At 41.2% G+C, this 26,067-nt stretch overlaps 4 protein-coding genes across 4 annotated transcripts; all 4 read left to right on the top strand.

The window, feature by feature from the left end:
* The first annotated feature begins 2,606 nt into the window (after positions 1-2,606).
* si:ch211-262h13.5 (fetuin-B) lies at positions 2,607-6,940 on the top strand. Its single transcript, XM_030791533.1, has 7 exons — positions 2,607-2,937; positions 3,446-3,556; positions 4,231-4,318; positions 4,633-4,799; positions 5,222-5,323; positions 5,649-5,735; positions 6,062-6,940. The coding sequence occupies exons 1-7, from the start codon at positions 2,644-2,646 to the stop codon at positions 6,521-6,523; spliced, it is 1,311 nt and encodes a 436-aa protein (XP_030647393.1). The 5' UTR covers positions 2,607-2,643; the 3' UTR covers positions 6,524-6,940.
* A 360-nt stretch (positions 6,941-7,300) lies between these two features.
* ahsg1 (alpha-2-HS-glycoprotein 1) lies at positions 7,301-16,635 on the top strand. The gene is made up of 14 exons (XM_030791126.1): positions 7,301-7,574; positions 8,049-8,159; positions 8,478-8,562; positions 8,663-8,820; positions 8,942-9,046; positions 9,202-9,273; positions 9,727-9,991; positions 13,121-13,329; positions 14,443-14,550; positions 14,715-14,799; positions 15,009-15,175; positions 15,476-15,586; positions 15,726-15,800; positions 15,942-16,635. The coding sequence occupies exons 1-14, from the start codon at positions 7,362-7,364 to the stop codon at positions 16,464-16,466; spliced, it is 2,289 nt and encodes a 762-aa protein (XP_030646986.1). The 5' UTR covers positions 7,301-7,361; the 3' UTR covers positions 16,467-16,635.
* A 2,434-nt stretch (positions 16,636-19,069) lies between these two features.
* On the top strand, positions 19,070-21,798 carry fetub (fetuin B). Its single transcript, XM_030791616.1, has 7 exons — positions 19,070-19,273; positions 19,560-19,667; positions 19,789-19,876; positions 19,997-20,163; positions 20,448-20,561; positions 20,729-20,812; positions 21,032-21,798. Exons 1-7 carry the CDS (start codon positions 19,076-19,078, stop codon positions 21,788-21,790), a joined length of 1,518 nt encoding a protein of 505 aa, XP_030647476.1. The 5' UTR covers positions 19,070-19,075; the 3' UTR covers positions 21,791-21,798.
* A 1,900-nt stretch (positions 21,799-23,698) lies between these two features.
* On the top strand, positions 23,699-26,022 carry si:ch211-284e20.8 (fetuin-B). The gene is made up of 7 exons (XM_030791603.1): positions 23,699-24,004; positions 24,285-24,398; positions 24,626-24,704; positions 24,799-24,965; positions 25,077-25,190; positions 25,345-25,437; positions 25,522-26,022. The coding sequence occupies exons 1-7, from the start codon at positions 23,807-23,809 to the stop codon at positions 25,699-25,701; spliced, it is 945 nt and encodes a 314-aa protein (XP_030647463.1). The 5' UTR covers positions 23,699-23,806; the 3' UTR covers positions 25,702-26,022.
* The last annotated feature ends 45 nt before the right edge of the window (positions 26,023-26,067 follow it).

Here is a 26,067-nt window from a genome sequence, read left to right as displayed (position 1 = left end):
ACGTGTGGCACCTCGTTACTTGCTGCAAGTCCAGTTGATATTAAATCTATTTTTGTACCGTTTATCTGTTCTTCTTTTTTTAATTTGAAGTGCACAACTCGATTGATTGCACAAATAAAGAAGTCGAAAACAGAATCACCAAAAAGTCCAAAACAGACAAACAACAAACCAAATGTAAACTATTTATGACTATTAACCGCTGAACTCTCTTTTCAGCGGAACACTGCTCGTCTAAAGCCTGTTGAAGACGTGTTTCTAAGGCATTACTCGCTAGCCAGCGAAAATGACTCACAGTTGTCGCCGTTATTCTTTTTAAACGATATGAACAGATGTAATTCGATTAATTTAGATACCACTGACTGAAATAATATCCTTATATACACTAGTGTAGTCTCAACATCTAGCCTACGAGTACTGTTTTTATTACCGTTGAAGCGCACATTATAAAAGTTTAAGTTCTTATGGATCAACGGGTCTGCATACAATTTCCCAGGTGGAAACTATTTTTTCAATTTAAAAATAAATAAGTAATAAAAGAGCAGAGAGGGAGCGAGAGTGAGGACAGCACATCTGACATGCCCAAGAAAATAGCCTTTAACCTGATTTGGATCATAAGATCTATGTGCACCTGGTTATTTGCACAAAATATGTATAATCATTTCTAGAGTACATAAATGGAGGGTAACAGAAATGAGAGTGCAATAATAGTTGTGACCCTTGTCCCTGAGTCTCTTGGGAGAGAGAGAGAGAGAGAGAGAGAGAGAGAGAGGGAGAGAGAGAGAGGGAGAGAGAGAGAGAGAGAGAGAGAGAGACTTCTCCATTAAACACAGACCTGCAGAATGTAGTGAACGACAACTGAAAACATTACTGAGTTTCCGAAAGCATTCAGATCCAGACAAAGGGCAAGGTTCTGAAAACATACCGTCAACTACAGAATGTAGGACAAGGGAAAGAAAAAGGAAAATGTTTTCCAGAAGCTTGACGTGATGCTGTAAGAAAATGCCTGTCACGTTCTCGGCACATCTTTTTTTTAAGTCAAAATTTGTTTGCCTGAAGTTTTCATTTCTGAAATAACTGTTCCATAGAAAATCACATTCATATCCGAATCCGCAAACAAAATGCGTTGTAGGTCATTGTGTTAATTTTATCTGCATATCCAACATGTAATACTGGAAGCAAATACCCTTCACATGTCCCCACAGAACATTCCAGGCTATCTGAATGGTATGAATGTAATTTATTTTGAATTTTTAGGGTATATGGAATGGGTCTGGGGAAAATGAACCAAGTTTGTTGTAGAGAGCAATCAGGATATTGTACAGTTAAATTTCTGTTTCTGACTCAGTACGAATCACGGTCAAATCTTTTTGGTGGCGGACATCAAATAATGTGAATCATCACATGTAAAACATCAAATGTGAATAATCTTGCTTTTGAAAGGATGATCCTTGGAGAGGCATTTGAATAGTAATTTTTATCAAAAAAAAGAAAAGAAAAGAAAAGAAAAGAAAAGAAAAGAAAAGAAAACAACTGAAAGAATGGCTTCATCTGGAATTGAGTAATAAGTGTCAGTTAAGATGTGGTCAATCCAGATATCTAGACTAGTTCTCTTGCCAACCGGAAATAAAAGCCCAATTGCCCAAAATTCCTCGGCTGTTTCATCGGTGTTTACATTCCATAACATCGGTTCCAATCAAAAGTGTCCTCTATCTAAAATTTTCTGATGATGTCAAATCCAAGTAAAGTCACAATCACTCGATCTCACTTGGCTGGCGACGCGTCTTCTTCGCCTCGTGTTACACTCATCCGATACGTCTATGTCTGTACTGTAAACGCATTCGCTTTTGGCTGACGTGCAGGCTACGCAAATATTGTGATTGAACCCGGGCTTGAATTAGGCAACGCTGTGCCCATCTCTGACAATAATTCTATACTTTGTCAAAACTTCACCGAACACTGACCGTTGAAAAGAAAACATTATGATAACACCAAATCTTTCCCTCATAAATTTCTTAATTCTGACAAGTGGAAAGGGATTTTTTAAAGGTAGCTGTATGAATTTCATCAGTAGCCTAAAAATGATAAACGTCTCAGGATTTAGATCGAGACAATAGCCTTGCTAACTTTTTGTATATTCTCTCTAATGCTTTTCAAAACGTATGTACCTCCACACAAAGACTAGATATGTGGCAATTTTTAAAGAACAGAAAAACATTTTTTAAGCTATAACATTGTGAAGAATGACCGTTCATGGAGATGGGTCTTTTTTTGAAGGAAGGAAAGACAAGTGAAGAAAAACCGTAGTCAAGTGCAAATCACAGAGTGACCGTCTTAACTGGTACTAACCTCAGATAAAGAGACACACCACCCTCCAGTGGCTGAAATATGTAAAACCATGAACACGAGCGAATAAATTCACAATGCGTGTCGTTTCAATTGGGCCCGTTCCTCTTTGATATATCCTACTAATTTTTCGTATATACAACAAAAAGTAAGTTATATCAAGTAGCAGGCTTCGCTGTGTTGTATAGGAATGAAGCTGACAGATATTTAATACGTCCAGTTTGATTGAAAATACACCTGCTGTGAATTTTTGGCTCATTTTCAAGAGCGGGCCTCTTCTCAAAACAGATTCCAAAAGTCATGTTCGAGTTCAAAAATAAACAGATGGGGAACAGCACTTGGGAATTAATGTTAGTATTAGCGTCACGTACTCATAAAGGGAATATCAGGATGCAAACATTTATCTGGATGTTTTTCATCGCACACCTGGCGTTGGTCTCAGCTACAGGAACTGTAGATTTGACCCACGTTCCTTGCGATGATAAAAACGTGGAGAAGCTGGCACGGCTTGCCATTACCCACATAAACGAGGACAGACAGACGGGGTACAAATTTGCCCTCAATCGAATCTCCAACGTTCAGCTTCAAGATCAGGTTTGGTGAAATATTACAAATTTTCCGAACGTACGGGACATTCTGTATCGTTCTTTAAACTTAAACTCTCATTCAATTCACTGTTGTTAGTTACAAGGTTAAGTCATATTTAGTATTATAAACACTATTCATTTACATCAGTGCACGGCTCTAAGCACAAAATTCCTATTAAAATACTTCCCCTCACAACAGATTCACATGTTTTTCCCCTATCAGTGGAAGAATCATTACAATAAAATCAAAATAAGATCAACAACAATGTAAAGAAGTGCTTCTTAAAACGTGTATGGTCAGTCAAAACCTTTATAGAGAAAAGCTGGATACAATCATCTTCACAGGCTAGGTAACATAGTATGCAGGGACAAATTTGATTTAACTGTCTTTATTTATTTATTTATTTTTTAAGATAATGGACTTCACCAACCAATCACATTTTAGGCAAAATGGCTTTTCTCTCCACGCTCGTAAAATGTAGTGACCTTTGGAACTGTGCGCTCTTCTCCTCCAGGGTCCGGCTGGAAAGGTCTACTATTTTGATATAGACGTACTGGAGACAAAGTGCCACGTGCTCAGCCCCAAATCTTGGAAGCGTTGTGACATAAGACCTTTTATGGAAACAGTAAGGTCACAGCGCCTCTCAGCTGAAATGCGTTTATGTGTCCCAATAAAAGTGCATGCATAATATTTTGTCATAAACTGTGATTTATGACCGGTTACTGAGTTATGGTTTTATAACAAATAAATGCACATAATCCACTTTAATGCATAATGTATAGCTGATCAATTTAAACATGCACATTTTATAATCTAGAGCAATTTACGTGGAAATATACAGTTATTACTACATAAAACTGAAAACATATTGTTTTTAGTTATGGCTTGCAGTGATAGTTTGTTTTTCATTTTTCCGAAATTGTTTCCATTCTTTGGTTTTAAGCGTGTTAATGTTGTTGCAACTCTGGGTTAAATCCAGTGACTGTGTCAGAACTATTTTGGCACCACAAAACAGTTATGGTTCGCCCCCCCACCGGAAAAAAAATACAATACGTGTTGGTAACGCAGAACAGTCTTGCAGTTGTGAGGTGAGACTATTACAAATACTGACATTGTAATGGACAGAACATGAGCTAATCCTTCACTTGATAGCAGTTCAATTCTCAGGACTGCAAGAAAAAAGAAGAAAAAAAAAGAAAAAAACCCAGAAGCCTGGACTCTGAATAATGGAGTGGATCAGCCAAAACTAAACCTCTGTGCCAATGTTCAATACAATGTCTATGCTTGTTCATGTTGCAGCAAATCTCTGGAAACTGTAACACCACCGTTCTTCAGACTACAGAGGGATTCTCTTACCTGTACAGTTACGACTGTACGCTGGTCCCAGGTACATGTAACAGTGGAATTGCCATGATCATGTGCTTTAAAATAGTGTCCAACTGATCTCACAGATTCATTTTGTTTCTGATATAGTGCAAACCTTTACATTCTGTTTTCTCTCCTTGTTATATAAAAAAGTGAAGCTTTGCAATCTATACTAGTGCTGTTTATTTATGGGTTCTGGCACAAGCATATACTATTGATGTATTATAAAAAAAAAAAAAAAAATTCCCAAGAATTCTTGAATCTTCTGCAACCTCTGTCACTGGCCATCCGAGACATTGTCATATGACAAAATTTTCTCTTCCGTTTCTATACAAGACCCTCCAGAGAAGCTGCAGCAGACCTGTCCTGATTGCCCCCTGCTCCTGCCGGTGGACAGCAGCGCTGCTGTGTCCACTGCTCAGATTACCCTCCGCCACTATAACAGACAGAGCACTCTGCCTATTAGCTTAACACTGGATAGCATCACTAGAGCTTCCCATCAGGTAGGACGAGAGGCAGGGCACCTGAGCACTTTCACTGTGTCACCATGGAAACGGTTTGAAGACACATTGTACTGTACGTGATTTCCCCCCCCCCATTGATGATGAAGTGACCATCTCAGTTTCAGCTCTACAACTATCCATTCTTCTGGAACATGCTCTAAAAAATACCATAAAAGTTCATTAAGTCCACATTTTTTTTTTTTCCATTTTACATTTTGTTGAAAAAAAAAAAAATATTGTCACAATGTGTTGGAAAACCTGGGGGAGAGTACACTTGCCCAGGCCTATTTTCTCGGCTTATGATTAAAAAAAAAAAAAAAAGTTGAGGGTGCTGTGTTGAAATCAAATATTTTGAGATTCAGAGGTTGTTCATGCACTGAGAACATTTGACCAGTTCAGTTTGGTCGTTTCTCTCTTTTCAGACTTCCCCAGTTACGGCCAGTTTTGTTGAGTACACTGTCCAGGAATGCTCTGTGGCGCCTTTACATGAAGCCTTGTGTGTGCCAGAGGATGCTGGGAAGGGAGTGAGTGCCAGCCATCGTTACTGCCATTTGATTAGATGTTACTGCTGAGGTTTTAATGGATGCCTCTCTGTTTGTATTCATCCCATGCTGACCATGACTGTTTTAAAAAAAAAAAAAAACAAAGAAAAAAAACAAAAAACTGAATGAGTTTTAGACTGGAATGCAATTGCAGTCTGTCCACTTACAACATTTAGGACATCGTTTTTCTAGACACTAAAGATACTTTTATTTCATTGCTTTTTCCGTAATTTATCATAAATTCGGTCCTCTCGCCGCCGTTAAATGAATTCTATGTCTGCTGACACACAATTTGTTCTCATTTCAGACCGTTGGCTTTTGCGTCGGGGCTGTTTTTGGCACTGGCAACATCCAGGAAGGCGTTAAGGTGTCCTGTGAAATATTTGACCCTCAGGTATTGTAAATATCCCTCACTGTTTGTCAGGCCAGTTCATTTGGACATGTTTCCTGGAAGCAAAACTTTCCATCTCTGAAGTGATAGTGAACGAAAGCCAGAGGCAGTGGGTGGCTGGGGCCGCACAACACCCGAATCGGGGGACTTGTACGAGTCAACATCAGCTGGAAAGGAGATATGAACTAATTACACTGCCAAGACTAACAGTTAACTCTGATGACCCTTGGGTGCACTCATTTAGCCTCTGCACATGTTTAAATTGAAATGATCAAAGCTTTAAATGTATGTATGGTCATGGCCTTAAAGTAACTGTTGCTCCTTTTCAGCGTGTTGGCATGTCTGTGGGCGGGGCAACGAAGCCTCAGGTTTACACGCTCAAGCCAACCAGACAACAGGGAAAGTCTGTCAACGGACACATACTTCTAGCACCTGATGTCCACAAGCCAGGTTCTTTCGGCCCGACCCGAGACGCTGGTGTCAGTGGACCAAGCCTGGTAGACCCTGTTCATCAGACCGCTGCCCCGTACGTGCCCTATCATAGCCCCACCAACCAAGCAGTGAGCAGCGAATCCAGTGAGTCCGCAGAGACTTCATCTTCTGAAGAGATGCGCGGTTCTGTCCCCATCTCTAGGCCTCCGGTGAATTTCCGCTTCATCCGATATCGTCCACGGAGAAATGCTCCTCCAGGCCCCCAGCCCACTCATTCGCCAGTGATCCTGTCCATCTTCCCCAGCGCGCCGTCCCCTTTCCGCTCCTGCCCAGGTCCTGCCCGCTATACCACCGCATAGTACATCCATGCGTGCTTCAAGGGTGTGGTCTATGACTGCACAGTTCCCAGTGCATGCCAAAAGCCATACACTGTGTTTCTGAGCGGATCTGTCGTCATACAGTGTATTGTCTTGAATAATCAATTTTGAATTCCATCAGGAGTGAACAAATCAGTGACTGATTGTTGTATAATTCAGATTCCGTTCTGGGTATTTCATGTTTTGATGGACGTGATTTTTTTTTTTTTTTTTTTTTGTAGCTTTAAAGAAACAGCACTGAAATTATATGCCTGTTACATGCAAAGGCTAAAAAAAAATCATTTAACATTACAATTCAAACTTGACTGTAAATTTGTGGCTCTCACTGTTATGTCACTCATATTGTGAAGTCAAATCATCTGTTAAATGGATAAATAAAACCCCTCTATTTAAATGAAAGACACTTCCTCAGTGTTTTGTTTCATTCAGTATGGACGAAATTGTACCATGCCCAAAACGAAATGCTGTCAGCCGAACAGTGAGCCGTTTTCTGTGGAAAATCTGAATGGAAATTTTTTCACTACGGCCTAAGAAATCAATGCATACAAGGTTATTTAAAGATAGGTTCAAAGTATCGGTTTCTTGAAACCTCCAACCAGTGCATGATTAAGCTAAACATCATTCAAGTTTTATTTGCTTTGGTTCACATCCAGTATGTGGGATAAAGTCTCTCTCCACGTCCTGGAGCCCAGCCAAGTGTATAGATCCATCACCAGACAAACTCAAGGTCAAGTGTTAGGTATAAATATATCAGCTGTTGGTTTGATACCATACCCTTCAGTATCTCTGCAGACAGGGTCCTTTCTGTAACACTGTGAGAATGAGGTCGGTGGTGATTCTGGGGCTCCTGCTCTTGTCGGTGAGTGTGTGGGCTGATGACGCCCCAGCCGCTCCGAGCAGTACTGATTTAGCGTGCGACGCCCCCGAGGCTGAAGAAGCAGCCATAGCAGCTCAGGACTTCATCAACAGCCATCACACTCACGGCTACAAGTACGCTCTTAACAGAGTCGAGGAAGCCCGGGTCATCAAGAAGGTGAGGTTTTATCAAGTTTTTTTTTTTTTTTGACTGTTACTTCTCCAGTCTGAGAAAACAGAAATCCAGTCAATGGTGTAGTTACTTGGAGACATTATATATGGGTAACATCACTATGAAAGAAACTAATGTTCATTTTTTACCAGACATGATAAAGGGCATCATGATCATACAGTGCAGAAGAGCATAGTCAGTTACAGTATGTGAATGTGTTCATTAAGTTTGAGTTTGACTTGAGTTTGATACAGCAAATTTGCAAGTGCTAAACTACCTCTGGGACAATATAAACAGTAACTTATTTAACTTTTGACATTCACTCTTTCTTCACAAACATAGATGAATGAATACATTTCTTTTATCCACTGCATTATGTAGTGGGCCACTGATGCCAGCTGTTGATGAGAGACAACCTTTTTGTCTGTTTAAAAAGTTAAATAGTGTTTTTAATTCTCTCTTCCAATTTGACCCCTGTAGGCTGATGGTGAGGAGACCTTTATTTTGGAAATTGATCTCTTAGAAACTAAGTGTCATGCCCTTGACCCCAAACCAGTGGCTGACTGTGCAATCAGACCCGAAAACGAGACGGTGAGATACAGTTTTTATAACCCAAGTACCATTTGTTTTTAACTGATTATTTCCACATAACTTTTGTACAATATTACAATAATTCCACATAACTTTTGTACAATATTACAATATTAAATATGTTTCTCTGAGAGCTCCACAGAGAAATATTGCCTTGCAGTGAAGGTAGTAATGAGATCAACAATTCCAGGTTAAAAAAACAGAAACAACAAAAACAACAAAAAAACTCCTATGATATTTCTCCATTAAACCTCGTTTTGGTCATGATAGTGATAATCGGCTGACACATCTGTTTCTCTGGTCCTGATATGTTTTTAGGCAGTTGAGGCACACTGTGATGTGGCGCTGTCTAAAGAAGCTGGAGTCTTCACTGGACTCGCTTTCAAATGTCGAAACAAGCCCGGTAGGCCGGATGCATATGTCCTGTGTGTCCTCTAACCTATTCTAAATGATAACATCGAGAGAAAAAAGTCGCACAACTGAACTCCTTATCTCCTCCACAGCTGTCATCAAGACTTTATGCGTGGGTTGTCCTGCACTGATACCACTCAATCACACAGAAGGACTGCAGATGGTGGAGGACGCTCTTGAACGCTTCAACAACGTGACAGAGGATGGGGTCCATTTCGCTCTGCTGGAGGTGGGACGGCTGAAGTCACAGGTGAAGCACTCTATACTTACCTACAGAAACCGTGATGTTACCTGGTCCTGGGAGTCCTGTTGCAAGGAGTGCTCGACCCAGTCCAGCTAACAATTCTCCTGTTGCTGCTTGATGTTCAAAGGTTGCTGCAGGTGGACCCATACTCTTCGCAGAGTTTGCCATTGAGGAGACAAACTGCACCAAAGAAGCGCATGATGTCTGCGTTCACCTAAACCATACAGTGGCTGTGAGTACCACTACGCTGTGTGTGACATGTTTGTATGCTGTTAGGAGTGAATAACTTGAGGTTAAAATGAATATAATGAAGTAAGATAGTTGAATGAGACAGTTGATTTTGTGTACTTGAAATATGAAACGAACATCTAAATTTCTCTTTGTCAGCGACGAGGCTTTTGTGTCGCCAAGGGTGGTGTGGTCGATGTTGAAGTGGACTGCGTGATTTTTACTGTGCCGGTAATTTTTTCTTTTTCTTTCTCTTCTTCTTTTTTTTTTGTTTTTTGCATTGATCTGCACTGACTCAGACACACACCATAGCCAAAGTCACAGGAAAGCATTTTCAATAACTATGATTTTCGTCTGTTGCATTTGTCACATTTTATCATGAACTGTACACAAAAGTACACAACCAAAATTATTAAATCATTAATTGTAGCTTATTTAAACAGAAATTTAAAATAAAATAATTGACGTTACTTAGCTTGATGTAGTTGTTGGTACAGAATACGTTACTTCAGGTATTAAGTCCTACCTTTATTAAAGACACTGGTGTTTCACTGCAACTAAATCATAAATGGAATTTTTAAATTATAGATTAGGTTGAAGGGAGAGTACAGATCCATGTTTTGATATCTGTTAACCAAAAGCTGTCAACACTAGTTTAAGCTGCGTTCCCTCTCTCATAAACAGGCGACAAATGACACGGCGACTCCGCCCCATCCTCCCCGTAAGCATCACCATCATCACCACCACCCAAGCCACAAGGGCTTCGATCACCACAAACTGACCAAACTGCACGACCCTAGCTCCACCGGTCTGCTGTCGGCGGAGTCGGCAGAGTCGGCCGAAAAGCTCCTGAAGCAGAAGCCCGACGAGGGAAAGCCCGCTGAGGCCCCAGCAGCAGATCCATCTTCTCCGGTGAAGTCCTCCTGTCCAGGGAAAGTGAAACACTTTTAGGTGGTTATTCTTCTGAGTTGGGGGGGGGGGGGGGGTGAGCCAAGTCTGAAACTTAGAGTGTAATAGACAGAGATGATCACTTGTTTAACCATAATAAAGGGTAAAACAGCAACAACAACAACAACACCATTGTTGTCTTTTATTTCCCCGGGAAGTTTTGAATTTGGTTCTCTGAGGCAAAGCAAGCAATGTCACTAAACCCAATGAGACGCTCTGATTATTTTACGGCGCATAGGCTGAAGTCTGCCATGGCTAAAAATATGACATAGTTAACACACTTCACACAATAATGCAAAAATATAATTGTTTTTCCCACGCTGACATTTATTTTGCACTAAATACCCAATCTCACCAAATCTTCCCCAAATTTTGCACTAAATGTTGAATCTCACTCTTCACTCTCACCTCAGCAGTTTGTAATTTTGTTCTTCAGTCCCATCAAAGCCACTTTTTGAGTCAATCGAGTGCCATTTCTTGCAAATTCCATCATCTGAGTTTATGCTTTACACTAGCAATGTGTGATACGGACTATGCGCTGCTGAAAAGCCATCAACTCATTTGTCTAGTAAATTTAAACTGTGTATTTTCTAATCACATTTCTCTATTATATGAAATATAATTCCACTTGGAAACAAAAAAAAAAAACAGTGTCAGGGTGGAAATGAAATGTTAGTTAAGATGCATTTTAAAACCTGCATTTTTGCAAAGCTGATGCGCATGCCTGAAAATTGTCCAAAACCGAGACAAAGACAGGAATATTAGAAGAGGTAGTACTTTACTGATCACACACACACTAGGAGCAGTGAGCACACACACACTAGGAGCAGTGAGCACACACACACTAGGAGCAGTGAGCACACACACACAAGGAGCAGTGAGCACACACACACTAATGACAGTGAGCACACACACACTAATGGCAGTGAGCACACACACACTAGGAGCAGTGAGCACACACACACAAGGAGCAGTGAGCACACACACATTAATGGCAGTGAGCACACACACACAAGGAGCAGTGAGCACACACACACTAGGAGCAGTGAGCACACACACACTAGGAGCAGTGAGCACACACACACGAGGAGCAGTGAGCACACACACACTAATGACAGTGAGCACACACACACTAATGGCAGTGAGCACACACACACTAGGAGCAGTGAGCACACACACACTAGGAGCAGTGAGCACACACACACTAATGGCAGGGAGCACACACACACAAGGAGCAGTGAGCACACACACACTAGGAGCAGTGAGCACACACACACTAAGAGCAGTGAGCACACACACACTAGGAGCAGTGAGCGCGCACACACTAATGGAAGTGAGCACACACACACAAGGAGCAGTGAGCACACACACACTAGGAGCAGTGAGCACACACACACTAGGAGCAGTGAGCACACACACACGAGGAGCAGTGAGCACACACACACTAATGACAGTGAGCACACACACACTAATGGCAGTGAGCACACACACACTAGGAGCAGTGAGCACACACACACTAGGAGCAGTGAGCACACACACACTAATGGCAGGGAGCACACACACACAAGGAGCAGTGAGCACACACACACTAGGAGCAGTGAGCACACACACACTAAGAGCAGTGAGCACACACACACTAGGAGCAGTGAGCGCGCACACACTAATGGAAGTGAGCACACACACACTAATGGCAGTGAGCACACACACACTAGGAGCAGTGAGCACACACACACGAGGAGCAGTGAGCACACACACACTAATGGCAGGGAGCACACACACACTAGAGACAGTGAGTACACACACACTAGGAGCAGTGAGCACACACACACTAATGGCAGGGAGCACACACACACCACGGACAGTGAGCACACGCACACTAAGAGTTAGGAGCAGGAGCCAGGAGCATTGGGCAGCCGCAGTGCCGCACCCGGAGACCAACTCCAGTTCTTTTTGCCGGTGTCTTGGTCAAGCGCACTGACAGGAGTATTAACCCTAACATACATGGCTTCAATGTCTTTGATGGTGGGTGGAAACCGGAGAACCCGGCGGAAACCCACGAAGAGCATGCATATAACATGTCATAGTGGCTGATGAAAAAAAGAACTTACCGGGTTTTGTCACATCTAACATAACTGGAACAGACTTATATGATTTTTGTTGTTCTTTGTGTGTGTGTGTGTGTGTGTGTGTGTGTGTGCGTGTGCGCACGCATGCGTGTGTGTATGTGTGCATGTGCGTGTGTGCGTGTATGTGTGTGAGTTAGCTCTTCATATGTTTTTTCTTTTAAAGGCTAAATAAGGACACTTCCTTCATGACATATTGTAATTCTGTCTACTTGGTTTACTAGTATTACCATTCCTGGACATGCAATCATTCTCTCCGTACCTGTTTAGGTGCTCGTGAAGATTATGCAAACTCATCAAAGCAACGTCCATGTTATGCAGCAAGCTGCTCAGTCCTCATTGGACATTTTGTTTGGAATGTGGCCTTATCTTTTAGGCTGATGGGGAAATCTGGAGGTTACAAGAGCCCAGAGTATTGGCTTTGAAACTTGCTCAACTCACCCACACAAAAGTTAATTATTCCAGTTTTTGCTTTTATCATGCTCTGAATAAATCATTGGAAATCAGAGGGGAAAAAACACACTTAACAAAACTGATTTGTTCTGTGATACACTCAGTTCCAAAGAAAGAATAATTTGGTACAAGTGTTTTAACAGTTACAAAGAAATGAACTAAGAGAAGTAAAACCTTAAGAAAAGTTAAGTATTATTATTAAGTGCTTATAACTGATATAAGTATGTTCATTATATTTTTTTTTATTATATTTGTGAGTATTTTAAACTTTTTCTTCTCTCTGTATTTTTAAATACTATTATTCCATTTTACTCTCGGTTCATATTTGTATTTGTTTTAATTCATTTTTTTATTCTCTTTTAATTGTTTTAAATTATTTTTTGTTTTTATTAATGTTTGCATTGAGCAACGACTAATCGAATGACTGCAGCTGTTTGCGTTCTTTTCATTGACATTGGCACGCTTCTCTGGGAGCATTGTTTACTTTCTCCTCTTTAAATGAGTGAGTGCCACATTCTCTCGACTTTATTTCATGGTGGTTTGTGTTCACTGAGCTCCAGACGACATCATGAAGGGACTCGTGGTCTTAGGGGTTCTGATCCAGGTGTTTTGTGCCTTCAGCGTCCCCTCAGATGAACCTTACACCTGTGCCCAGGATCAGGACGATAAGGCCGCCGCGGCCGCCGCGCAGTACATCGACGAACACCATCACCATGGCTACAAGTTCAAGCTCAGTAAAATCGAGTCCCGTACAGCGGAGGAGGTGAGGCTTGCTTTCCAGAATGTCGGCGATGTCAGAGTAGTTTGTCGAAAGGAGCGGTTTAACTTCATGTGGTTCACATTTTTTATTGTTGAGAATCCTTACTTGTTGATATCCAGAGTGGGTTTTTTTTTTTTTTTTTTTTTGGGGAGGCATGCTGTTGAATTACAGTTATGATAATGTGACCTGGGTCAGGCTGTTGAATGACTGTTATGATAATGTGACCTGGGTCAGGCTGAAAAAGGAGGATATTTCAACACTCAGTGTTTTCATTTATGCGCAAAGCTGGATTTTCAGACTCAATGTGAAAACATTCCTTTCATTTGATTTGCAAGTAACCATCAAAATAAAGAAAACACTTGAGTAAACAAGAGACTACAAAGTATACTGCAAACGCGTTTGGTTCTTGAGTTAATTCAAGTATTGAAAGGAGATGATGCTAATATGAATATGAATGCTGGGTAATCCCAGAGGACCATCATTATTTTGGTTACTACAGTTACTGGGAGCTTTTACTCACAGAGACTGATCATCTTGTTAAAGTTTCAAGAGCAACAGTGGTTAGATTGATATTAGCGTGGAAACCATGGGGAGAGATATGTTCGGCTTGTGTCGGCTATGGTACAAAAAAAAGAAAAACAGATTCAACCATGTCATCTCTGGACTGGTTCAACATGTAAGGCCCAAAAATGCACTCTTACAAGAAAAGTATTGCAAACAACTCCAGCAGTACGAAGAGTATGTGGCCAGATAAGTCCAACTTCAGGCAGATGAGTACATCTGTGGAGAACACTAAAAGAGATCTGCAGGCCTGAGTCTCCATCTGCCTGTTTGCCATGGCTGACAGCTCTGGCAGCTCTTTTACAGCGTGGGGTGCAATTTTCTGCCATAATAGCAACATTATTTGAGAAAAAAAATCAAAAGCAGATGACTGAATAGCTCATCGAGCAGCCCCATCCAGAAGAGTTCTAAATGCTTTGAAATGTCACTGTGAACTGACCCTGTCGTTTTCGGCTTGAGATGGCACAATATCCTCACGAGACCCCATCATGTTGTTGTTTCCTTTTTTTGGCAGTTGCCAGTGTGCGCAAATGTATCATTGTTTTCCATTTGCAGAAACAACCATGTGAGGTAGTTTTGGCTCTGGAACTACAAGAGACAAAGTGTCACATCGTAAACCCTAAACCCGTGGAGCAATGCGAAATCCGCAGCCATCATGAAACGGTGAGCTATTACATCCTGTCCTGCAAGCGTATCATGTTTTCTTGCGCTCTCAGAAAGAATTAAAATGTATCAGTCACTCTTCGTCAGTGTTTGACTTTTGAATTGGGCGAAAGTTTATTACGAAATGCAGACATAAGGAAACTCATATCTCCTCTCCTATTTAGCAAGTGACGGCACATTGCAACGTGACCATATCCGGGGCAGAAGAGCAACTGAAGGTCGTAAAATATGCTTGTCACACTGAACCAGGTAGAGTGAACTGAAATGGCCATGACCACTCTTAAGTAAAGGCCGAAATGTGTGGTTCGCGTTATCGTAAAAATCACTTCAGAATGGTGCAGAAAGTCAAGAAAAAAAAGTACAATTTCTAAATAATAATATAAAACGTCTTTTTGCGACTGTCAGAGACTGTAAAAGGTGATTTGGCACGAAGACTTAACTCCTCCTCTTCCCCGCAGATTCCGCAGCTGATATAACCCGAATGTGCCCAGATTGTCCCACACTACTTCCCTTGCATGACCCTGAAGGCCTGGAGAGTGTCAAAGCTGCTCTTAAGAAATTCAATGCTGAATCCAAAGAACCCAACCAGTTTAGACTGTTGGAAGTGGGCAGAATCACCATGCAGGTAGATAATGTTTAAGAAAGAAAGATCTACATCACAGATTGGATTTTGTCAAGTTAAAGCAGGAGTGTTGAGCGCTGTTGTGCTTTGCTTAGGAACGTACACTTGGTTCGGTCTAAATTCATTATCACTAAAACTGTCATTGTTTTCTTGGGGAAATCTTAAACTCTGAGGCACACTGTACAGAAGATGCAGTTGTATTGTTTTTACATAGAGCCGTTGAATCATTCTGAAACACTTAGTGTGCTGAGTATTATCCCCATGAATTCCATATATTTATCCAGTGCTTGTACCTCTTCACAGCATATGTTTATGGGCCCATCTTACTTTGCTGATTTTGCTATTGTGGAGACTAACTGCACAGAGAAGGAGGAAACAGAGGACAACCATGCCTGTGAATGCCTAAACCCAGCAGTAAGGACTACGACAATCTCTGCAACCAAACATGGAATATTGCAATTTAATGCCGCAAGTCAAATTCATTACCTATTTCAGATATGTGCTTTTACATCTAATTTCTCTCTCCTTGCCACTTTTTCGTCTTTCACCACAGCGCCACGGATTCTGTGAATCTACTTTAATTGGAACAGGTGACTTGGACGTGAAATGTGAGATTTATGAAGCAGAGGTATCCGTGACTTTTCTGATTTTATTGCACATTCATGTCACCTACACTGGGCCAGCACACAGGGTTTATATTTTGATTTGGTTGATTTAAGTGATTCCAGATCACCTTGCCTCACTGTGCTTATGGCTTTTTCTGTCACAGAACCGAACGCGTGACCCCCATGGTCCACCTGGTCGACCTGGCCACCCGCGAGTCTGTAAGCACAAGGGCCACCATGGGCGCCACCACAAATGTCGCCCAGATCACGCAGGGCACCCCGATCACGCAGGTCCCCCTGATCACCATGGCAAAGGTCGCCCAGATCACGATGGTCCCCCCGATTGCCACGGCATAGGTCGCCCCGATCACGCTGGTCGCCCCGATCACGGTGGTCGCCCCGATCACGCTGGTCACCCCAATCACGGTGGTCGTCCCGGTCACGGTGGTCATCCCGGTCACGGTCACGGTCACGGTGGTCGTCCCGGTCATGGTCACGGTGGTCACTATGATCCTCCAGGCCCTCCCCATCCCCCAGGTCTCCCAGATAAAGAGGGTCCCCCTTTCACACGAAGTTTCCCACATTGCCATGGCACTGTCGCAATTCCTCCCACTATTCATCCCATCTGTGCCTTCCCCCCTCCATGGCATCACAAGCACTCGGGGCAGCAAGGGTCACAAAAAGCTTGAGCTGTCAGATGGTCATTCCTTCATTCTTTGACACCACTTTCCAAAAGCTCCTTTTGCTTACAAAAAGCGTCATTGACAGAAAACCTCAGTGGTGCACCAAATGTTACATATCTGGACAGAAATAAAAATTTATAAGAAAAAAATAAATGAATCAAACTTTCAAATTAAATGTGTGTTCTTGTGCTATCTTGTGCAGTAGTATGCATCAGAAAAATCATGTCAAATACCTCAAAAATGGTTTCGTATTGAAAGCTCCTCTCTAAATATCAAGCATTTCCAGACACAACTGGGGAAGTTTCTTTTCAACAGGTTCACCCAGCGAATGGAGAGTACCCTCTCAATATAGCATTACAGCTTCCAATCTGAATTTCCAAGCTAATAAGCCATGCTCAATAACACTAAAGTACAGGGGGGTTTTGATGCTTTGTTTGCCTTTAAAGTCTTGTATATAACCCGTGTAGATGGTTTACAAAGTTGGGTAAACAACGATGGATGCAGTTTGGAAAGGCAAGGCCTACAGTTTATAATGAGCATGTGGTATGAAACTGAGACCAACTATAAAGAGATGTGTATCAGTATCTCCTTTTGTAATATGTATGCTGAGTTTAAGAGAATTGTCCATGGAAGAAAAACAAATCAGCTAAAGGCAAATGAAACTGTTTCATTTCTGACATCATGTGTTCACTGAAACATAAGGGAAAAGAACCCTAAAAAGATTCTTATGTGATTCTTATGTGTTCCCAAGTTGCAGTCTCACATCTAACCACACGCCATCAGTTAAAACCACAATAGCCATCAGTTCTAACCACAATAACCATCAATTCTAGACTAAATAGCCCTCAACGTGATGAATATTTTCTAATGGCCCTTACATACTTTCCCATCTCCGAGCAGCAGTCTTGAGTTAAAACTTATAGCATGACACCTTTTGAAATTTTCCCCTGTCTGTTTTGTTAATTTAGCTTTGGCATTCACCTTACAAATGGATTACTGCTATGGGGTTTTACCTTACAAGTAAAACACATTTAGTATACTCTGCACTTCATCAAGTCTGCAAGTGAATCACATCACAGGTGTTCTATTAATAACAGCAGTGGATAACATGAAGTACTGGGATTATGAAATATTAAACTATTCTTAAAGAACATTTGAATTGACAAAGCAAATACTTCAAGCCCCCTCCTCAGCAAAGTGGTCTAAAATGCATTGGAGAGAGCATATTTATTAAATGTAATGTTCTGATTTATGGAACTATTCATAGATTCTGTGGATACTTTGGCATTTTATCTCATCTTATATTTTCCAATGCCTTACAGCAAGCTTTAACATAACAAAAGTTAATACAAGTGTGAATTCATATCAGAAACTTCTGCAAGCAATACAAAAAATTAAACAATACAATCCTAACTATCTCATTTACAGCAGTATTGATGGACACAATCTTGCTATCTCAGAAAGCCCAAGGGTGAATGTTCTTAATGTTTGCAATGCAATGCAAGAGGGTCCACTGCTCCACTATTGATCACAGATGACTCAGCACATTTGAAAGTAATACACATTCAAGGCAGATGCTACCGCATTAAACAAGGATGATGATGATGATGATAACAATGATGATCGCTGTAATGCACCATGTTCTGGTAAATTTATTAAATATAACTAGACTTTGTCAAGTATGGCGCACTCAAACCTGAATGTGTGTTCCTCAAAACAACTCATCGAGTCGGGATTTATTGAAAAAGTACTGGAATATTGCAGTGTGTCTTTAGCCACATAAACAGTTTTACTGTATGTACATAAAATGAAAGGTGGTCACAAAAACATTCAGGTTAAGAAAAAGACATTGCTCCTGAAGTCCACTGAGGCCATATGTAGTTTAGTTTTGTGAAGCAATGGAAAGTACTGTTCAGAATCCCTGTGATCTAATCATAGCTTATTTACTTTACCAGAGGGGGCAAAAATGTAGTGAGGTCAATTCATGCTCTAAAGCCCTCCATGTGGAAGAATGTTTAAACCAGTTTTAACACATGTCAAAGGTGGTGTTTCTTTTGCCTTCCAAGGATGAGCAAGATTTTCAAGACCTTTTAGCTAAAATCTGAGACATGAAGACAAAGCCCAGAGGAACTGATTGCCCCTTTATAGAGAAACAGGACTGACTACTCAGATAAAAAATGCAAGGAGAGACAAGTCATATTCTACCGAGACTATGAAAGAAAAGAGGCAATCTGAACCACCAAAGGACATATGATCTTAAATCAGAAGAACAATGGTTCTCAAAGAAGACACTGAAATCTATGATGTAAGCCCATACCCCATACATCACTGGTGCACTGAAACCTGAGAAGATTACAATAGGCAGAATGGAGATTGTATTGCTGACTGGGTTTGGATAAGGGTCTGTGAGGGGATTGAGAAAGAGGGGCTTCTGTTTACAGACCTTTGGCCTAGGGTCAGAGGACTCCAGGCTGTCAATGACTGAGGCGTTCTACTATACAGAGGGGGGGGGGGCAAAGGTAGAATCGGGGGGCAAGAGTTAGCGGTGGTATATATAAGCCTTAAAGTCTGTGCAGCTTTCTAGGAGGCTTGTGTTTGTGTGTGGGAGCTCCATCATGCAGCGGTTGGTGTTGTTGGTGCTGGCGTTTGTGTGTGTCCGTGGGGCGCCGGTAGACACAATGAAGCCCGGCTCTTGTCAGGACGCATCAGCCTTGAACGCGGCCGGGCTCGCCCTGACCAAGATCAATGAAGACCGTACTGAGGGCTACGTTTTCAGCCTGGACCGTCTCAGCAACGTCAACCAGATGCAGCATGTCAGTAATAAACACTGTTAACTCCTGATGAGGATCTGTAATTCCAAACTCTTAAATCACTGAATCAATAGCCAAGGCAAGAGTTGATAAGGACATTCAGTGTGGCATGGAAGTCTAAATGTTCTGCAGTGCACTGTAGTGTTCTACAGTAGGTTGGTTTATCTAGTATCTGCAAAAGAAATTGTAGATTTTGGAAACAGCGCGCAGTACGTTAACCAATGCAGAATATTATCTGTGTTAAAAATATGAACAAACAGTTGGTTATTTGGTTGTTGCTTTTTGTCAGGGTCCGATGGGAGTGGTTTTCTACTTAACCCTTGATGTCCTGGAGACAAAATGCCATGTCCTCAGCAAGAAGGACTGGAGAAGCTGTGAAGTTGGAACTGAAATTCCGGTATGAACTCCTCATTCTGAAAATTGGAATTTCATTCCAAAGTTGGAATAATATGAATCTTCTTCTACTTTCAAGTGCTTTGAAAATGTTCTCCTTTCTTTTTTTAAACTCTGATGAACAGGTTTATGGTCAATGCAAGGCAACAATCTTCATCAACAAAGTTAAGAGAGTTGTTCGTCTTTATCGGTACTCTTGCACTATCAGACCAGGTAATGACACACCATTGTATCCCATCATGTCTTGGAACTGAAACAAACTGTTACATCATTGATTTTGTTACAGCACAGTGGACAGCCATCAAAATGTACATATTTTTCTTTTTTGGACAGCCCCTGCTTCCAAGATTAGTTCAGTGTGCCCGGACTGTCCAACTCCGATCGCTCTGGATAATGAAGAAATCACCAAGACTGTAAAGATGTCCATGGAGAAATTCAACAAAGAGAGTGGACTCTTCAACTACTTTGCTCCTCTGAATGTCATCAAAGCGTCTTCTCAGGTCAGAATAGTTTAACAGAGAGTAATCTGAAGGGTTTACATAACACCCATATGGGAAGAGGTCTTACACGCAATGTCTAGAATGATTTAATAAATACCAAAGCTCCATCCAGAAGTTACCTTCTACAGCTTTTCTAAATATTGACTATACATTGTATATATTGTATATACAGACACACGCACACACACCCACACACACACATATACATGCATATACATACATGTTTATATGTTTATATAGTTTCATTTCAGTAACTACATGTTGTTAATGTTAATTTGTTGTAGGGAGGCATCATGACTGCCTATTTTGTGGAGTTCCTCATCCAGGAGACAGTCTGTTCCAACGACACAGATATCGCTCAGGCCTCCAAATGTGAACTGATGACTTGCGAGTTTGCAGTGAGTCAAGCTGAAGACAGCTGAGGAAAAAACCTGAATAGGCTTAGAATCTGTAAACATCGGTGTATTAGATGGGATTTTCTAAAATTCTTATCAGCATAGGCTCAGTTCTGTGAGCAAACAGTGCCTCACGCTCATAAACAAACACCTTTCTTATCTCCCCTCAGCACAAGGGACTCTGCAGAGGTTCTCACTCACATTCTCATGGCGAGGAATTCGTCAATGTGGAGTGTGACATCTTTGAACCCGAGGTAAAAGAGAAAAAAAAGAAAATTATTTCAAATTGCATCAATTACTGCAATAGTTTTGAAGAGAAGAATATCTTAATGAGAGAAATTTAAATGACTTCCTTATGGTAATGTGATGCTGGTGCTCCTATGTGAAACTGAGAAGTCTGTTTTGCCACTGTGCGCTCCGATAAGATTCAGATCTATCAGTCTGTCATTTGTGCTGTGATTACTACTCTCCAGGCTGCAGAGGTGGAGAAGAAGAGGCATTTACTTGGAGGAGAGACTGACCACAGTCATACTTCTACTGTTGATCTCACTGAGAGTCACGACCACGCCCACGATCACACACACTCTCACACACATGCTCACGCTCACGACCACTCACATGATCATGACCACGCCCATGACCACGCCCACGACCATTCCCAGGACAAAGGTCACCACCATACACATGAGCACGGCGAAGGACATGGCCGTCCTCACGGCCATGACCACGCCCACGACCACGCCCACGACCATGATCACGTCCACGCCCATCACGCCAAAGCCCATGATCACAGCCAGGACCAAGGTGAGCACCACCATCACAAGTACGCCCACGGACTCGATGCCACCCACGATCACGACCACGAACACGCTCTAGACCACGAACACAAACACAGACACCTCCACGAACATGAGCACCACCATCACCATCACGACCACACCCACGAGCCCCACGTCAAACCCCCTGAAGGTATGGTCAAGGTCCTGCCCTCTCTAGATCAGCCCATGACTCTCCCTTCATTCCCTGATGAGCCAGCAGCCTCTGACCCCAACAAGCCCGTTACCCTACCCTTTCTCCCCGACCCCGAGATTTCCGGAGAGCGAGAGCCAGTCATCCAGCCCTTCCCCACCACCAGGTCTCCAGAATGCCCTGCTGAGTCCAAGACTGAGAACGTCCTCATCAGGGAGCTCTTTGCCCAGGATCCTCTCTTCAAATCTGCTCCAGCTGCATGAGTGGATCTCCACTGCTAATGAAATGTGACATTTGCACTGTGTTACATACGAGACATAGCTTTGAGCAATAAAGCTTTTTGTCTAAGCAGAGCATTCATATTTTTTTGTTGATTTTGTTGATCCTCAGGTTGTATCTTGTTCATTATACAGAAACACCCTCTTCATTACAGTCCCTGGAGAGCAGTTATGAAAGTAGCCTAACAACTTACGATATTAACTTACAATATATGATCTTACATTTATTCAAAGCAAAGAGAAACAATTGAAATACTTTTTTCCATGGAGTTGTGTAAGAGAGCCAGAAAAGAAATTATTCTCTTTTAGGTAATTAATTATAATTATCTAGGGACAGAGTGAAAGAATGGAAACTTGTGTAGCAGCGGCACTGGGAAGGTTTTAGGCTGTTTAGACTACGTGCACATGGCAGGCAGCTCAGAAATTTACCTTAGATCTGACTTTTCTGAGATGATTGACCATTCGTATTTATTTTGGGAGGTGAAACATGCAAATGGACAATGAAAGATGCTACTGTGCTGCAATTTTCACATTCATATCGGCGCAGCGTTACAACGAAATTAACCTGACGTATATAAATAATGAGTCTCATTCATGTTAAACAATTCCATTTTGACTTTTCTTACTCAGTCTGCATACCCGTAGCACAGCTTAGCATTAGATTTTCTACCACACAGAAAACCACTCATATCCGTGCATATCCAATTCATGCGTTTAACTTGAATGACAGTGAATAGTGAATGTTAACAGTGAATGCATCCTTAGATTTTCTAAAATCTGTACAGTGCGGGTGTTACCAATTAAGACTAAGCTCATGCTTTTTATATATTACTGTGTGAATACATATCACACACACACACACACACACGCACACATATTTTATATATGTGTGTGTGTGTGTGTGTGTATGTACACATACATACACACGCGCGCGCACATGCACACAAAAACATAATGTGTACTGTTAACAGTAATTTCACAACTGAGAAAAACACACTGTTGACTAACTCACATCCTTTTTTACACAGTTTGTGAGCTGCAATATTTTTTAAGAGCACTTCTCAGCCAAAAGGTTGAGTAAACGCTGCAGCGGTTTGCTTTGTTCCCCAAAAATTGTTTGTTTATTTCGTAGTGTAGTAAAATATAACTGATGATGTCACAGCTGGTTTTCAACTTCTTAGTATTGTAAATAAAACATTACAGCGTGTGTGTGTGTTTTTAAAATCGTAATTCATAAATTCAACCTTTCATTACATGAATAAATGAGGAATTTTGCATTTGATCATTTTAATGCTCAAGGTTTGAACAGAGTGAATGGCCTTTGAGATTTTGTGTGCAAATTATTACCAGCCAATCAATATCTTTATCTCTACCTTTAGGCATGCTATGTGTGCTTCCGATGCTTGACAGGGTGAGGTTAAAGACTAAAATCTAATAGATTACTCTGATCTTACCAAAAATGTAATCAGTCACTAAAAACACTTAACCAACAAATATGTATTGTGTGTTTTCAAACTGTTATGTTGTACTTAAATATCTATCAGATTATATTTCTGTTATTATCAGAAACTTTGTAATGTATATGTCCTTGGCACTACATGGTTAACAACATGACAACACGAAACACAGAAGTTAGAATATGCAGTTGTGACATTAGACATGAAACAGTTGAGTTTAACAAACAGGGGTATTGCATTTATGACTGAACTTCTCACGCAACATTGTGGATATTTTGTCACACAAACCCAGCAGTAAGGAACAGGCGAAGATCAAACTCAAAGCTAACGATTCACAGGCTTCAGTTGCAACACTGAATGTGTATTGATGGGTTAAGTCAATAGTCAAGAAGAAGAGTCAACAGCTGATAGCCACTTTGTTTGTTTGTTGTTGGGAGAAGGTGAAAGTTCAGGGTTTGGCGGCAGAGTGGGTCACTGTACAGGCTTCTCCAAGGCTCTCTGACTGCTCAGCACTGGATTAAAGGAAACGTCTTAAGAGGAAAACATGTCACCACTCATCTTGTTGGCAGTTGTTTGTTTATGCCTGCAGTCTGCAATCGCGTCTCCGCTCCCAAAAACTGGGTGCCAGGACCCAGAGACAGTGAGGACAGCTGAGGAGGCTCTGGATCACATTAATGCAGACAGACACGAGGGATACATTCTGAGCCTAAGCCAAATTTTGGATGTCTACCAGGAGCCAAAGGTGAGCTAGTCTTGCTTTAATTTCTCACCAAGTCAATAATTTGATAAGCTAAGGCATCATTTCGCAAAGCCACGCCAAGAATACAGATAGTAATCATTTGATCAATGCATTTTCACGTTATAACTCGGTAGTTTTGCGTCTTAGTGTATTGCAGTCAAACTTATTATACAGTCAGTAACTTGCTGGAACATTTTATTGATTCTTAATTCTTAAGAATTAAATGTATTAATTCTTTATAAAGTTTTCTCATTGTTACTAAATAATGTTCCTTTAATCAAAGGAGGGGGATGGAGCTCTGCTCAACCTGACTGTGGAGGTGGTGGAAACCAAGTGTCATGTGATCAGCAGGAAGAAATGGAAGTCTTGTGAAGTTAAAGACATGAGTGACGTGCCAGTGAGCTTGCCAGTTCAACATACATAATCTAAATAATGTTGCAAGGACTTCCTTAACTCATATGATTTTACAAAGCCTTATAGAAATGAAATCTTACCATTTTCGTTACAGTTTAATGTTCTGATATGTTAATTTGTTTTGTTCATTATTTGTATGAAAAAGAAGAAACTAAACATAGGCATCTACCTTCTGCTCTCCTGCCTGTCTCTCCCCCCTCACAATTCCAGGTCACTGGAAAATGTGATGTCTCTGTCTCAGTCCAGAAGAATGTCGAACTTAATAGCTACACCTGCACTATCCAAAAAGGCTGAGTTTCTTCTCTCATCTTTATTAAACATTGTCGTAGCAATGACCTCTGACTATGGATGTATGTGAGACAATCTTGTTCTTCCATTTCTAGTGCCAGCAACTGTTATTGTAAACATCTGTCCAGACTGTCCAACCGAGGAGCGCCTAGATGACCCCATCATAATGGAAACAACAAACTTATCTTTGCAGAAGTACAACAAAGAGAGCAGCTTTTCCAAACACTTTGCCCTTTTGAACGTGACAGGGGCTAGTATGCAAGTATGTTCAAATAAACGTGGAGTCTGATATACTTTAATAATGGGAAATCTTAATCCACTGTCACTGCGAAACATAATGATAAAACAGTGAATATGACCTTTGTTTTAACAGTGGGTGGTGGGTCCAGCCTATTTTGTGGAATACACCATACAGGAAACTGACTGTGCCAAAGACCAGACTGATGTTGACTTCACCCAGTGCAAGTTACTTAACTCAGAATCAGCTGTAGGTAGCCCTACAAAACCGTGCGTGTACTGATCTCACCTCAGACTGACAAGATATTCACCAAGAATGAAAAAGACTTTCTCTTATTTAGTGATAGTTTATAGTATACAGACTAATGATCGAAACACTCATCTTTTTCTTCTCTCCTTTTAAGCGAAAAGGCTATTGCACTGGATCTCACCTGACCATAGACGATGAGCCAGAAAAACAACACGTCACCGTGAAATGTGAAATCTATGAACCAGAGGTAAAAAAAAAAAAAAACGTTATAGTGAATGATTTAAACATGGATAACCTGAGCCTTATGATTTGATGTCTTCCCATATTGTAGAATGCCACAGGAGAAAAGAGTGCGGCTGCCGGCAACAAACTTTCTCAAAAGCCAGTTAACAGCAGAGGGAAAGTGCTGGTTCTGCCCTCTCCCTCCGTACTGGTTTCCCACAGAACCTCATCAACCACAAGGAACTGCCCGGGACCTAGGAGAGTTCCCTTCGAGTGGCTGAAACCCTAAATTTAAGAGTCTCTTTATCAAAAGCTGTTTTTCACTTCTGTTTTTTTTTTCCTTCTGTCTTAAGCATTGTAAACATTTTCACTGATATTTAGAGCTTTGAGGATTTCGTAGAGTAATCAGAGGTAAACTGCAGAACTGAAATACCTGTTTGAACACAGTGATTTAACGTCATAAGCATTAACGCATAATTGTAACATTTGATTTCTTAAATTACCGTACGATTCTCAAATTTTATCTGTGTGATATGGTGACGCCGTCTTTGTATACTTTCTGTGGGCGTGCCGGCATTTTCACAAAAAATAAATAAATAAAGAAAGAAAGAAAGAATCGAAGTCTTATGTTGTCTCTTATACTCTGGATTCTTGC

This window comes from Chanos chanos, chromosome 14 (assembly GCF_902362185.1).
Source record: "Chanos chanos chromosome 14, fChaCha1.1, whole genome shotgun sequence".
In the NCBI taxonomy this organism is placed as follows: domain Eukaryota; kingdom Metazoa; phylum Chordata; class Actinopteri; order Gonorynchiformes; family Chanidae; genus Chanos; species Chanos chanos.
This window is presented reverse-complemented; position numbering and strand designations above follow the sequence as displayed.